Source organism: Macrobrachium rosenbergii, chromosome 52 (assembly GCF_040412425.1).
Source record: "Macrobrachium rosenbergii isolate ZJJX-2024 chromosome 52, ASM4041242v1, whole genome shotgun sequence".
Classification (NCBI taxonomy): domain Eukaryota; kingdom Metazoa; phylum Arthropoda; class Malacostraca; order Decapoda; family Palaemonidae; genus Macrobrachium; species Macrobrachium rosenbergii.
In genome coordinates this window covers 37,388,733-37,403,113 of record NC_089792.1, presented here as the reverse complement: position 1 = coordinate 37,403,113, position 14,381 = coordinate 37,388,733, and the positions used below count along the sequence as shown (strand labels likewise).

General features: G+C 34.8%; 1 protein-coding gene across 1 annotated transcript in view; it reads right to left on the bottom strand.

Annotated features, from left to right (window-relative positions):
- The window catches only part of LOC136833817 (kinesin-like protein KIF3A), a 140,429-nt gene that overhangs the window by 46,369 nt on the left and 79,679 nt on the right, over window positions 1-14,381 (bottom strand). The window contains 2 exon segments of the mRNA XM_067096114.1: window positions 7,340-7,465; window positions 10,864-11,100. Coding sequence (XP_066952215.1) covers window positions 7,340-7,465; window positions 10,864-11,100 — 363 coding nt within the window.

The following is a 14,381-nucleotide window of genomic DNA, read 5'->3' as shown; positions in this document are numbered from 1 at the left end:
CACTGTTTGGGGAGAATCGTTGTGTTTTGTATTTAATACCATCTTAACAAGTAGAGATTTTTTCTGCGTCCGCAGTTGGTGACGTTTATCATAAAGTCTTTATTCTTGAATATTCTTTTTGTTAAGGTTAATTACCCTTAACTGGCGACCTTTGATTAAATAACATCTGTCTTTGAGGTTAACTCTTGGCTTCAAGAGACAGGTTACGTGTATTCTTGGCATGCAGGGCCGTGGAACTTTATGTAAATTAACCAATAACTGATCAGCCAAGACACCCGTAGCAATATATATATATATATATATATATATATATATATATATATATATATATATATATATATATATATATATATATATATATATATATATATATATATATGTGTGTGTGTGTGTGTGTGTGTGTGTGTACATACATATATGTATGTATATATATATATATATATATATATATAAATTTCTGACTCACATCAAAGGATGAACCCAGGTCTCTCAGGTGGAAAGCAAGGGCGTTATCCACTGGGCCATACAAGTCTAAAAGAAGTTGGAACCTGAGGAGCAACTGCACCAAAGGAATTACCTGGGCAAGCTAACTGCTTGCATACCAGCACGTTTATGGCTGGTATGCAACCTTAAATAAAATAAAAACTACTGAGTGCAAGAGGGCTCAATTTCCAATGTTTGATGATTGGAGGTGAATGATCAACATACCACTGCAGCCCCTGCCTCCTTATGGTTGAGATCTGAACAGAATCAGAAATTATTTCTGTTCCAAATGTGATTGTGTGTTGATGATTTCTATATATATATATATATATATATATATATATATATATATATATATATATATATATATATATATATATATAATAATATATATATATATATATATATATATATATATATATATATATATATATATATGTGTGTGTGTGTGTGTGTGTATATATATGTTTTATATATATATATATATATATATATATATATTTTTTTAATAAATATTACTGCTGTTAGCCTCGATGTATTTATGTGTAAAATATTAATCAGATTGACCTCGACAGAGAACGTCTTTGTCCATTGGTAGGCCAGGCAATTAAAAATAACGATCATAGCAGAGACAGGCGGCGTCCTCACATAGGCAGGGATAGGCTGTGTGGCATTATGGACCCTAAACCCCAGAGAGGGTTTTCACTCAATAATCTCTAAGTAACAGATTAGTGGTCTTAAGCTGTCTTTCCCTTTACCCTATGCATTCAGCGATGTCTTTGTCAGGTCGGATTGTCTGGGCGTAGTGTACAGATGCAGCCAGCCACCTTGCCGGGGAACCAGAGCGAGGTCAGCAATCTGGCGCCTTGAGCGGGCGCATTCGCTGTGTTGGGACAGAACGGTGTCGTTTGTCCCCTACCCCCTTTGTGTTCCTTCGTCTATATTAATTAGTGAATTGGGAAGACTGCTAGTATCAAGACTTCGAGCATCCGTTGTATCCAAACAATATCGGCGTCCAAGGTAGGTACAATTCTTGTTCAAGCTCAGTCGATTGACTAATAACTTCCTGCATTTCCAATTTCCCTGTTCCATTATCCACCACCACTTACTGTAGATGCTTTTAGAGAAGTCTAGATTAAGAGCAAATTATTATATTGTTTGGCGACATTCAACCATTCAGTGAATTAACTAGGAAGTAGGGGAAGGTAAGCAAGTCATTTTAATTCTTTATGCGATCCACCCCACTTTCATTATCCTACTGTGTGTCAAATCCATTGTTTGGAAGAACCGTTGTGATTTTGGTTTTACCATATTAGCGAGTAAAGTGGACTGCGTCGAAGTTTTAAGAATTAATTAATTTCATTAGTTAACTTTCAATTCTTGTATTTTGTTGAGGAATTTGCGTTCGCTGGCGACCTCTGTAAATATAAACGACTGTCTTTGAGGTTAATTCGTAAGTTTCATCGAAGGTTACATGTGTTCTTGGCGTGCAGGGTCTTGTAAAATTACGTAAATCAAGTAATAAACTTATCAGCCAAGTCTCATGCGTAACAGTATATAATATATAATATATATAATATATATATATATATATATATATATATATATATATATATATATATATATATATATATATATATATATATATATATATTATAAGGTGATATAATTCTTATAAACATTTTGTAAGTGTTTGTAATGTCTCTGAAAATTTTTTATTTTTTGCTTGCAAGATTCGTCATTTGTTGTGAAGACGTGATTTTAAAATGTCTTTTCTTATGGATATGTTGTGTGTTGTGTAAACTTATGATTCTATGGGATATTTTTCCCTTTTGTTTAATCTTTTGAAATTGTATTTTGAAAAGCTTATCAGATCGCTACATCCTGTCTGCCGAGAGAAAGAATAAAGGCTCGCTTTTCTGTTTGTTCAGGTGGCTTAGGGAAAAAGCATTTACTTTTGTTATCGTGATGAGCTGTCACCCAGTCGGCGAGTTAACTGTTATGTCTTTATCACTGTGTGTTTATTCCATCGTTATTAACTCTGCCTATGCCTATTCTGTTCATAATCTAAGAAAGAGAGAAAGAGGAATAGCAGATAAGTGGTGCTATTTTGTATCTAATGTGTGCCCAGCTGCCTCAGGCTGACAAATGTTTTGTAAACCCTGAACCAGGAAGTGTCAGTCATGAGAGATAAGGTGTTTAAGCCACAATCACGATAGTATTGTCGAGTATACTTTGTATCACGTGTGTGTAGGTGTATTCATACATGTGTATTCTGCGTGAATACCCTACGTGTATCTCGGCCTACGAGACTAAAATCCAGTGTCTTCTAATAGACAGATGAGTCTGCTGGCAAGGGCCATTAGAGGAAGACCTCAGACCCTCTCTCTCTCCCGTTATATATAATGGGAATAACAGAAACGCTCTGTTAAACTCACCCCAGGAGTGTGTTAATTTTGTAAAAGGTGATCAGGAATATTATTTTGTACAAGTGTTGAAGAGGAGATATATATTGGTGTAATGTTTACAAAAGGTATATTTCCTTGCCGATCTTTTCTCCACAGCGAATAAGGGTATAGTGTAAAAAATATATCAGTCCTATTGTACAGTACTTAACGTCATTTGTAACATAGCGACAGTAATTGCTTGACCGTACGATGGTTGAAATACAAGCAAAACAGTTGTTATCCGATACGATTAGTAGCAAAACAACAGTTTCCGTTCGGTTGTTTATTGCTGCATGCATTTCGTATAAGAGTATAATGTTACTGACAATACTTTTATCATTCTCTTTTACTTTTACAACTAGCAGATGGAATAAAGAGATGGAGGAAAAGAAGTTGATCTATTGTAAGTTGGTCTCTCTCGCTGCCTATATATGCGAAATCTAAAAATATTTCCTAAATATTTTTCGTATCAGTATTAATTGCTAACCCCATACGTAAACTCGAAATATCGTAATTCGAGCACTACCTGTATTTGATAATTGTCTTTTCTTTATTAACCAACTTGTACTGATTTATGGATATTAATTCTAAGATGAGGTGTAGCTGCTGGGTTTCGTGTATTCTAGCCTAATAAATGGCTAATCTGGCACCCTCAGGTCTAGCGAAGCTTGGATTAGTGATGGTCAAACTGTATATATATACAGGTATTCCCCTACTTACGATGGGGTTAGGTTCCAAAAAAAAACCGTCGTTTGTTGAAAAAATCGTAATTTCGAATATGGCCTAGCCTACACTAGGTACTGCCTATACATATATGGTAGCCTAGCCTACACTACACAGTATACTTTATACGTATAAGGTATAGTAATTATTAGTGTCTGCTAATTCTGCAGGTTCAATGCAGATTGACATGATAAGTCAATATAAAGAGAAATTGAATAACAAACAAGGCCTAGCCTGTACTTTTGTATATCATATATGGTAGCCTAGCCTACATTATACTGTATTCTATTTTCACATAATAACACCGGATTATACAAACATCAAAATAACGAATGTGCATCTTTTCCATGGATCTTTTAAAAATTTATGCTTTACTACACTGTATCCAATTGTAAATATTCTTATATTGTTTTTGCATTATAAATTCCGATCATAGCGATCAAATGTTTTGGTTTAGGAATTGATCACGCGGTCTTTATTTTACATATTTAACTTTCGGTTCAGAGGGCATTTCTTGCTTCTAGTTAGCGTAAATGAATCTCTAGATACTTTATTTATAAGGGACACATATATTTTCGTTATAGGAAGTATTTTTAAGTCGAAATAAAACTTAAATATGTCTCGTTGTGAAATTAATTTAGTTATTTTTTTCGTTAATAGATGACGTTAGCGGCTGGTCGTTGGGGCATGTTTGTTTTGTAAAAAAAAAAAAAAAAAAAAAAAAAAAAAAAAAAAAAAATCCATTTGCTTTTTTCTCTTGATTTCATCATCATACTACGAACTTTTCGTATTTATCTTTTATCGGCAGTAATGTGTGTTCTTTCATGCCCAGTAGTTCTGATTAAAATACTTTCCAATTTTATTTGCGGTCGAGTTTCATCCATGTTGCCAATGCACGATAATTTATAGTCATTAGCAGTTTGAACATTCTTTTCTCAGTTTCAACTACAACTTGCAGCTTAAATTTACTGTAGCAGTATATTTCCTTGCCGATCTTTTCTCCAAAGCGGATAAAGGGTATAGTGTAAAAAATATCAGTACTTAGCGTCAATTTTAACATAACTTCAGTAATTGTTTAACTGTGCGATGGTTGGAATACAAGCAAAACAGTTGTTATCTGATTCGGTTATTAGCAAAACAACAGTTTCTCGTTCGGTTGTTTATGACTGTCTCATTTTCGCAAGAGTATAAGGTTACTAACAATACTTTTATCATTCTCTTACTTTTTAACTAGAAGATGGAATAAAGAGATGGAGAAAAAGAAGTTGGTCTATTGTAAGTTGGTCTCTCTTGCTGGCTGATGTGTCAACTTGCAACTGTAAGCGCTGTTGCCTGTGCCCTTTCGAAATTTAAAAATATTTTCTAAATATTGTCATTACCGTTATTAATTGCTAACTCCATAAGTAAACTTGAATTATCGTCACTCGTGCACTACCTGTATTTACAAGCGCACAAAAATTGCAAGCTAACACTGACCTATTTTAACTTCCGACACAATGAGAGCAAGTAAGGTCGACTCATTGAATCAATGTACCTATTCAGCCTTTCAGGCCTCACGTGATCGTACACTGTCGCTGCCTGATTATGCGTTGTTGCCTCGCCAGTCACTCCATGAAATTTAAAAATATGTATTTTCAAAATATTGTCATATTGATACTAGTTGCTAACCCTATCGTAAAAGTTATTTATTTGCAAAAAATTCGATTCCGTGAATTTGAGCACTACCTGTGTATATATATATATATATATATATATATATATATATATATATATATATATATATATATATATATTATATATTAATTATATATTATATATATATTATATATTATATATTATATATATATATATATATATATATATATATATATATATATATATATATATATATATATATATATATATATACACATATATATATATATATATATATATATATATATATATATATATATATATATATATATATATATATATATATATATATATATATATACATATATATATATATATATATATATATATATATATATATATATATATAAATAATGTATTTTATATATATACTGTGTGTGCAGTCTCCGCATTTCTAGATCAGGTAGTTGACAAGTCCACTACTTGCAATGAGTGGATGTAAACAAAATCACAGCACCATCCTGGTGGCCTATCGCATTAACACAAATGTTTATTCATGGTAAATTTTATTTAGTTTCCTTTAAAGGTGAGTTTAAATTTACATATGATTTCATACTTTATTCCAGTAACAAAATTTACTGTAATAATTACCGTATATTTCTGTATAAGACAACCTTTAGATAAGATGTCAAAAATTATAGCAAATTTTTAAAATTTATCTCATATCTATAGTATAAGATGACTGTTAAATTAAAACCATCTGTGTATAGGCTAGCCAGCTTTTGCAACAACAGGTATCTATAAAATATTGGTTATGTAAATATGATGTTATTACAAATGCTATTTTACTTACTGTATCCTTAGAAATTCAAAATAAATGAAATAACCCTGACTCTAAACTGTATCATGTTTTTTCATACAGAAAGTCGCCTAAAAGGAAACCATTATTTTATTTACATTTCAGCTGCAAGCATACAATAATTAGTGTATATAATTATCGTCCATTATGACTGAAATTGTGTTATTTAACACCAAAATTGTTATTTAACACCAAAATTATAATGAATTTTTAATGAAAAATTAATATTATGTTATCCTAAATGTTATTACTACTGTAATTACACTACCATTAAAATTTCTGAAAGGTTACTGAAGGTTACTGAAAGATAAAGGTTGCTGTGTGCAACTGTAACTCAATGTTTACATTTTCTCAGCTAGGCTTGCATAAATAAAGATTGATTTCATTGATATACTGTAGAATTATTCCTCAAATAGGCTATCTATTAGGAAGATATGCCAATGATGCCAATCTTTTCATGTATGTTGGTGGTTATCACACGGTTATCACACCGAGGCCGAGGCTAGCCTACCGATAAACATCACTTAGAATTGAGGTGTGAATTTTAGAATGATTGTATAAGACAACACTAAATTTTTAGGGATGAAAAAGTATGCTTGCTGTAGGCTAGGCCTATCCTAGACTACAGCGCTCGGTCTAACATCTGTAATAAGGCTACATTAGGCGCAGGGCAGTTTTTTGATACATTTAGAAATAAAAAAAGTGCGTCTAATACACCGGAAAATACAGTATTTCTCAATCAATACTGCTTATATTGCCGCCAAGAGCTCAATTATTTTGCCTAAAAATATTTTTAAGGGGGTATTTTGGGGCCAGAAAACCAGTTAATTCCTTTCCCACTATTCCTTATGGGAAAAAGCATTTCCTTCTTTCAACTTACTGTCCATATTTTGTGAAAATCGACAATAAAAAATGTGAAAAAAAATCATTAAAAGGGCATATAAAACAAAACCACCAAAAACATATTAATATACCAATAACTCCACAAAAATATTTTTCATTGGAAGTTCTAAAAGAATCAATATAAAAGGAACACATATAATGTAATTAAGTAAAATCACTTGAAAAATGTTGCATGCACACAACTAATAAGCAGCAAACAATTACCTATAACACTACAATTAGTGTATTTACAAATAAGGTAAGTAAACATTTACTTTTCAGCATACAAAACCACAGTGCAATAACATACCTGATTATCCTTATCATTATCTCCATTATCAAGCTGTTTTCTCATGTTGTTGCCAGTATAAGCAACGCACTTCAACTGCCATTCACCAATATCTTCGTTCCAATGGACATAGCGCTCTATCATTTCCTGAAAGACAAAGTAGGCGTCTGCTATCAAACTTTTTAGCCATCATTATTAAAGGTGTGTACTGTATCAGTGATGTATTTTAATTTTTCATATATGTACATTTTAAAACTATGAGCATTGTATATCATTTGACACATGCCTGAATAAACAGGTGTCAGGCTGAGATGTTAATTGGTGAACAGAAATGCATATATCCTAACAGAGGAAAGAAATGATGAAGTCTAAAACTAGAGATGATTCCACCCATAACAAAAGGATGAAGAAAGAAAGAAGCTGACAAGGAGATATCTGTAGATCATGAATATTTAACGGCATGCACAACCAGGGATATAAGACATGAACAAATTGAGAATGTAACATGTATACAAACTCACATATACACAGTCTGAAAAATATATGTAACATTACATTTTTGTATCAAGTTCAATACAGTGCTGCACTAAATAAATATCAGTAAAAACATCGTAGCACAGACAGATGGGAATTATTAGCAAAAACATTTTTTCCACTGTCCAAACTGCATGTTTTGTCCATTTTTCTGTTATACTGTTGCTATATGATTCAATAACATTAAATGTTTGCAAGTAAACAAAAATATTTTTTCTTAATAATATTCCAGTCTGAAATGAGAGAGAGAGAGAGAGAGAGAGAGAGAGAGAGAGAGAGAGAGAGAGAGAGGAGAGAATGAAATATCAAGTGATACAATATTCTCTTGTGTATTGTTATGATGTGTGATAAACTTGTAATGAAATACTCTACACTAAATCAAGCAAAGCAAAAAAGAAAAATGGTAATGTGATATTATGAGGCAAAATGAAAATTCATTAATTCTAATAAAACACTTTTCAGTGTTCTTAACATAAAATTGCTTTGAACTATTGTCATCAAGAAATGCCATATGTACTAAAGATGTAAACAAAGGGTGTGGCAATGTAATACACAAACACAGTCTGTGTATTACAAACCGAACAAATTTCATTTTCAGTAGATTGTACTAGGACAGGCTTTCAAATAAGATTACCAAACTCATGACTTACATAACAATTTATAAACACATAACAATTTATAAACATCTCTTATAATTAACAACAAAGAACAAACATAAACAGCATTGAGTATGATGTAAACAAATGAATCGGGAAACAGCTGTTTTGCGATTTTGAGGGATTTTACTCAACATGAAGTATGTTAGGTTACCTTTGTATTCCCATTTTACATTTATGTACAACGTAAAAGTAATAATTCCAGTAATACAGTCATTCCTTTTAGCAACTTAAAAATTATTCTTCTAATTCTTTGGTAGCAGGCTCAATCAGCTGATACTGAGAATGTAAACATGACTCATTGCGAATGGTGACTGATTGGTTTTTATTTTATACATATTACGATGATGATATAACATGATAATAACACACTATATATTGATTCATTAAGTAAAATATCAGTTACATTACCATTACCTTTAACTTAAAAATACAGCTGTAATAGCCTATTTGACTTATGCACATGGATACTATGAGTGTAACGCCTAGCCTTGGTCAGTTCACACATACACATTTTGTATCTTGTGTATGGTAATACAATATGACAAAAACTGATATGAAATTTGTTGTACAGAAATACACTGACAAGTAATACAACCATGGCAGACTGTGGGTAAACACAGGTAGGGTGCCTACCATATATACTCAAGCATCATGAGTCTTTTGAAGACCTAATTTTGAAGGTAATTTTAAGGGGGTCACATCATACGTGAGATATAAAATAAGGGTATGTAATATTCACATATTAGTAGCATATTATAAAATACAAACATAACGAATCCAGTATGCATCTTTTCCATGGATCTTTTAAAAAGTTATGCTTTAATTCACTGTATTCGATAATACTGTATGCACAGTATTCTCATATTATTGTATTATACATACAAACATAGCCATCAAGCGCCATTTGTATTGTTTAGGTTTTTGTGAAACAACAATACCATTCGGGAATTTTTGTTTAGGCATCAATTTCCGTTTAAAGATAACCATGGGGGAAGTTTTGTCCCATCTGCCATACACATTAAAACAACATTAAAATGTGTTCTTTCATGCCCACTAGTTTTGATTAAAATACTTTTCTCTCCAATTTTATTTACAATCGAGTTTGATGGCATATCAAAGTTTAGGGTAGTGTTTAGGGGAGTTTCATCCAAGTTGCTGATGCATGATAATTTATAGTCATTAGCAGCTTGAACTTCGTTTTCTCAGCTTCAGCTACAACTTGCAACTTAAATTTAGCAGTATATTTCCTTGCCAATCTTTTCTCCATAGCGAATAAGGGCATACAGTACTGCACTGTAAAAGTATATCAGTCCTATTCTACTTAATGACATTTGTAACACAAATACGGTAATTATTTAGTATCATACAATCATTGAAATGCAGGCAAAACCGCTGTCATTATCCGATTCAGTTTTTCACAGCAAAACAGCTGTTTCTTGTTCGGTTGTTTATGGCTGTACATGCTCAAGCAACGAGTAGTGTTACTAATGATACTTTTATCATTCTCTTTTACTTTTTTAACTTATTCAACTAAAAGATGGGATAAAGAGATGGAGGAAAAGAGGTTAGTCTATTGTAATTTGGTCACTCAAAAAAGGACCTCGCATTATACACAAGATACATGATAAAATCATTTTTCATGAGTGAAAAATTGGGGGTCGCACAATATGCAAGATGGTGTGTTACACGAGTATATAGGGTACCTACTGAATGTGTCATTTACGAGAGAGAAAAAGAAGGGTTTACAATTTTTTTCAGCATATTTATGCAGTATATTTCGTTAAAAATATGGTATAGGGGAAAAAAGGTAGATAATTGCCTCTTGCATAGAGTTCTTGTCTGAAATATGACGGTTGTTATTTATAAGCATATTGAGTGTTTACAGTTATGTGATATTGACAAGGTTAGGTGAGGAAAGGTACAGAGTTGTCCTTGAACACCCCTAGAATTTTTTACTTGCCCTTATCCAGATTTTGCCAATATCTGATGGGCCCCTGGCTCTCTTGCAAGCACAAGTAGGTAGAAATACAGCAATTGGCTGCATTTTAATTGAGCAGTACTGTTAAGCACTGTACTGTATATATTAGATTCAGCTGAATGATAATTACTAAATACTGATTAGGAGAGGCTATAATTATTTTGATAGGGAACTGCTGTACTCTATATCTATGCAACTTGGCTCCAAGGTCCTGTGTAGGCTTTACGTAAATCGCAATAACTTAATTATCTGGCTACTTGCCAGGAGGCCAGATCCCTAAACTACCTATCAAGTTGAGGTGCCACTTTGAGGAAGCTGTAATTGGAGCACAGCATTTGGTATATATTTCTGCATCTGTTTTATTATTTCCATACCTGATATTCTAGAGGAATGAATGAATCTATGATCAGTTGGTGAAGCTTGTGTTCTCGTGACAGATGCCGCACTGATTCAAGAAGTGACTCCATCTCTCTTTGATGTTCTGCTTGCATGTCACTCAATTCTGACTTGGCAGCCATTAACAATGTCCACACTTTCTTGAGTTTTCGTGTCTTACCAGCAGCCTCCTCTTGTAGTGTTGAGTATCTTTCTTCCAAGTCTATTCTCTCAGCCTGAAACATTTCATTACTTAAAGTTTACATCTTAATTTTTTAATAAAATACAATTTATCATACAAACCTATTATTTACAATAAACCTTTTTCATGGTCTGGAAATCATCCAGGAGCTTCATTTCCTTTTAGAAGAAAAAAAAGAAATGGCAGTAAACCAAGACTATTGCCCAAGCACTGGAGGATCCCCAGGATTAGGCAGCTATGAACGTCATTATCTGTGCCATCTGATTAATGAACTGCCAGGGCCCCAAATAGATCCCCCTCCAGGAGATCCCACACTTGATTCACAATCTCTGCCAGTGTCACTTGGGTGCCCTGAGCAGTGCCACGCTCCGTCCGTCCTGAACGATGAGCAATTTCCAAAATTATTATCAGTGCCTGGCCCTGCCTTAATGGCAGTGCCAGAGCACGTCCCCGATCTCCATTCCAGAGATCCCAGTCCAGGTCTCCTCTCTTCTCCCAGCTTGGCTCCGTTACCAATGCCGGTAAGAGAGACGGATCCTTCCGACAACAGCGGAAGCTCACCCAAAGGTGCGGCCTCGTAACCCGTGCCTGAGCTGGTCACTCTTACCTGGGAGCCTCTCGTCGTCCCCCATGACTGCTTCCTCTCTGTCTCAGTCCACAGCAGACACAACAGTGAGTAAGGATTCTGCCATGTCTCAAACGGCCGATGAACCCAAGGAACTGCGACGGATCACGGTAGAGCTTGCAAAGAATGCCCCTGCATCTGCCATCAAAGAAGCCGACACAGGTGGCGCTCAAATACCCTCCACAGGCTCAGATCCACCGATTCCCCAACCAAGACAAACCATCAAAGTAAGAGAGGTCCATGGAGGAAATACCATGAGCCAGGTAGCTTAAAGAGAGTCCCTGAGCTCTCCTGGCACCCATGCCAAACTGGCACTGTGCCATCCCTTTTCCCTACAAAGACTTTGGCACCTCTATCCAGAAGAAGAAGTCAGGGTCTTTTACCTATTCATTTTCCTTATAACTCTATCCTTTACTATTTTCCTCTAGCATTTCCCTTCCTTACTTTTGATTATTTCTCACATTTATTTTATGCCTTATCAAAGCCCATTTTACATTAATTCCCTCTGCCCATGCAGAGTGCCACTGACTTATATGCCAACTGTATGAGTCCTATGACTTCCCCTTCATGCCTATCACAGTATGATACATTTACAATACGATATGTCATTGCCATTAGGTGTTACTTTATGAGTGCCAACTTGGCACAGTGCCCTTATCGTAGATGCTGGCTACCTTTGTGTCCTTCTTGGGCTAAAGAGTGAACCTAGCTGTTTCCCATAGGCTAAGAATGTAATTTCGGCATATTTAATCATCATCTTTTATTAACAATCACTGATTACTCTGAATCTGTCACCCATTACCTTTGTAAATCTCTGTAACAAATCTCGAGCCTCAGACTCACGTCCTTGTGTTTACAGTGCCCGAATGGCACTGAGCCATTGCTCAAGTATCATGGAACCCCTAAACAAGCCCACATTTACCTTACTATAATGACTCTTCAAGGCAGACTAACTGCATGTGTGCAAAATTTGTAACTGATTATTATTAAGTGTACACAAAGTACCTCTAGAATTAACCTCCTGTGACTGTCATAGACAGGCCTTGGAGGAACCCAAAGAAGAAGAAGAAGAAGAAGGGGCAGAAGAGAGCCAAGTAGTTGCAAGGGCCACACGCTCACCCTGGCACTCGTGCCTCCTTGGAACAGTGCCTTTTCATCTCAGAGTGATCCTGGCTCCTGCCCGGAGGAGGTGGCTGGCATGATCTCTGCCTTAGTAACAGCCTAGACCAGATTCAGTAAGTAGTAGTAGTAACCTTGTGCTTGAAATCTTGTACTCAGCAGCAGTAACTAAGTAAGTATAACTTTTTCAGCCAGTAATTGTAAAATTGTGAATAGAGCCACAGAGCTCATGACACGCATGGCATAAAACCTTAATTGAGGAAAGCATTTTCCAAACGAAAACTCATTTAAAAACTCAGGTTACTTCTTTACTATGATTGTACATTCTAGTGTAAGAAATTGTATATTTGTGCAAATATTGTTATTTAGCTAGTTCATTGTTATTTACGTTGGTGTTGCGGCAGAGTTCTAATGGGCTATGTCATAAAACATACAATTGAATGTACCATTTGTCTATAACTGAATATCACCATCAGAGGTAGCATGTAAATATCCGTAGACACATTTAAATAGCGTTAGGATTCTGTAGAAAGTAAGTGATTAAAGCTCGTATCCACCCTAGAGTCAGGTGGATCCTTAGCTGGTCGCATTGCAAGGGCAAAATCTGTCCAGGGAAAAGAGATAAGTAATCAGTGCAAACAGCTTCCTTAGAAAGGCCTTCACACCAAAAAGGGAGTGAATGCCTTCTTAAGGGGGAAAGCTATTATAAATATTCCCTGTTCGACCTCTCTTCCTTGCTTCTTAATCGAATAATAAAAATTTACATTTTTTTAAAGTAAGAGGGCGGACAATGTAGGCTGTTAGCATGTGAAGAAGTGAGCAGGAAGTGTTTTCAATTTAAATTCACCAACAGGCGAGACTCTAGCTTAGAGGGTCATAGAGTGATACAGTTATTCTGTTCTTAAAATCCACTTTTCTCTACTCAGTGCACTGGCAAGACTATTGTCATTTCAGGTCCACTGGGTAGGTGGAGTTTTGAAGCAAACAACAAGACGATGCCCAGCATCGGGACTCTCCACTCAGCTGCTACAGTGTCCAGACAAGTCCGGGCTGCCTTCCAAGCATCCTTTGTTTTTCCCTCCTTTGTTTAAACTGAGGAGAAATTTGCTAATCCAACGGACCAAGAAATCTTCTGCAATTAACTAGGTAGTCTGAATTGACAATTGCTCTATATTCTCTTTACCTTCGACTGAAACTCATTTTCCCTTAATCAAATTTTCCTCTCTTAAACAGTCACTGACTAAGAAATCCTAATAAAACGTATCCCATTTATGAAGTCAACTATCAAGGACAATTACTGTTGTCTAGTGAAGTAACATAACTTATCCTCCACGGTGTTAAAAGTATTATTCTTAACTTAATAAATCATCACCTTGTGATTAAGTAATGACAAGTGAGAGTTTCTGTAATGCAAGATTGTTATCTGGATGCATGATTTTCCAGAACTGTGTACACCTTGGGCCTGCACCAAATCATCTTTCTTGGAGAAGAATCCGCATCCTTAGTACCAAGAAGCCTCAATTCAACCTTGCAGTAAATTCCTGATAAAGCATCTGAAAGGCACATAAATC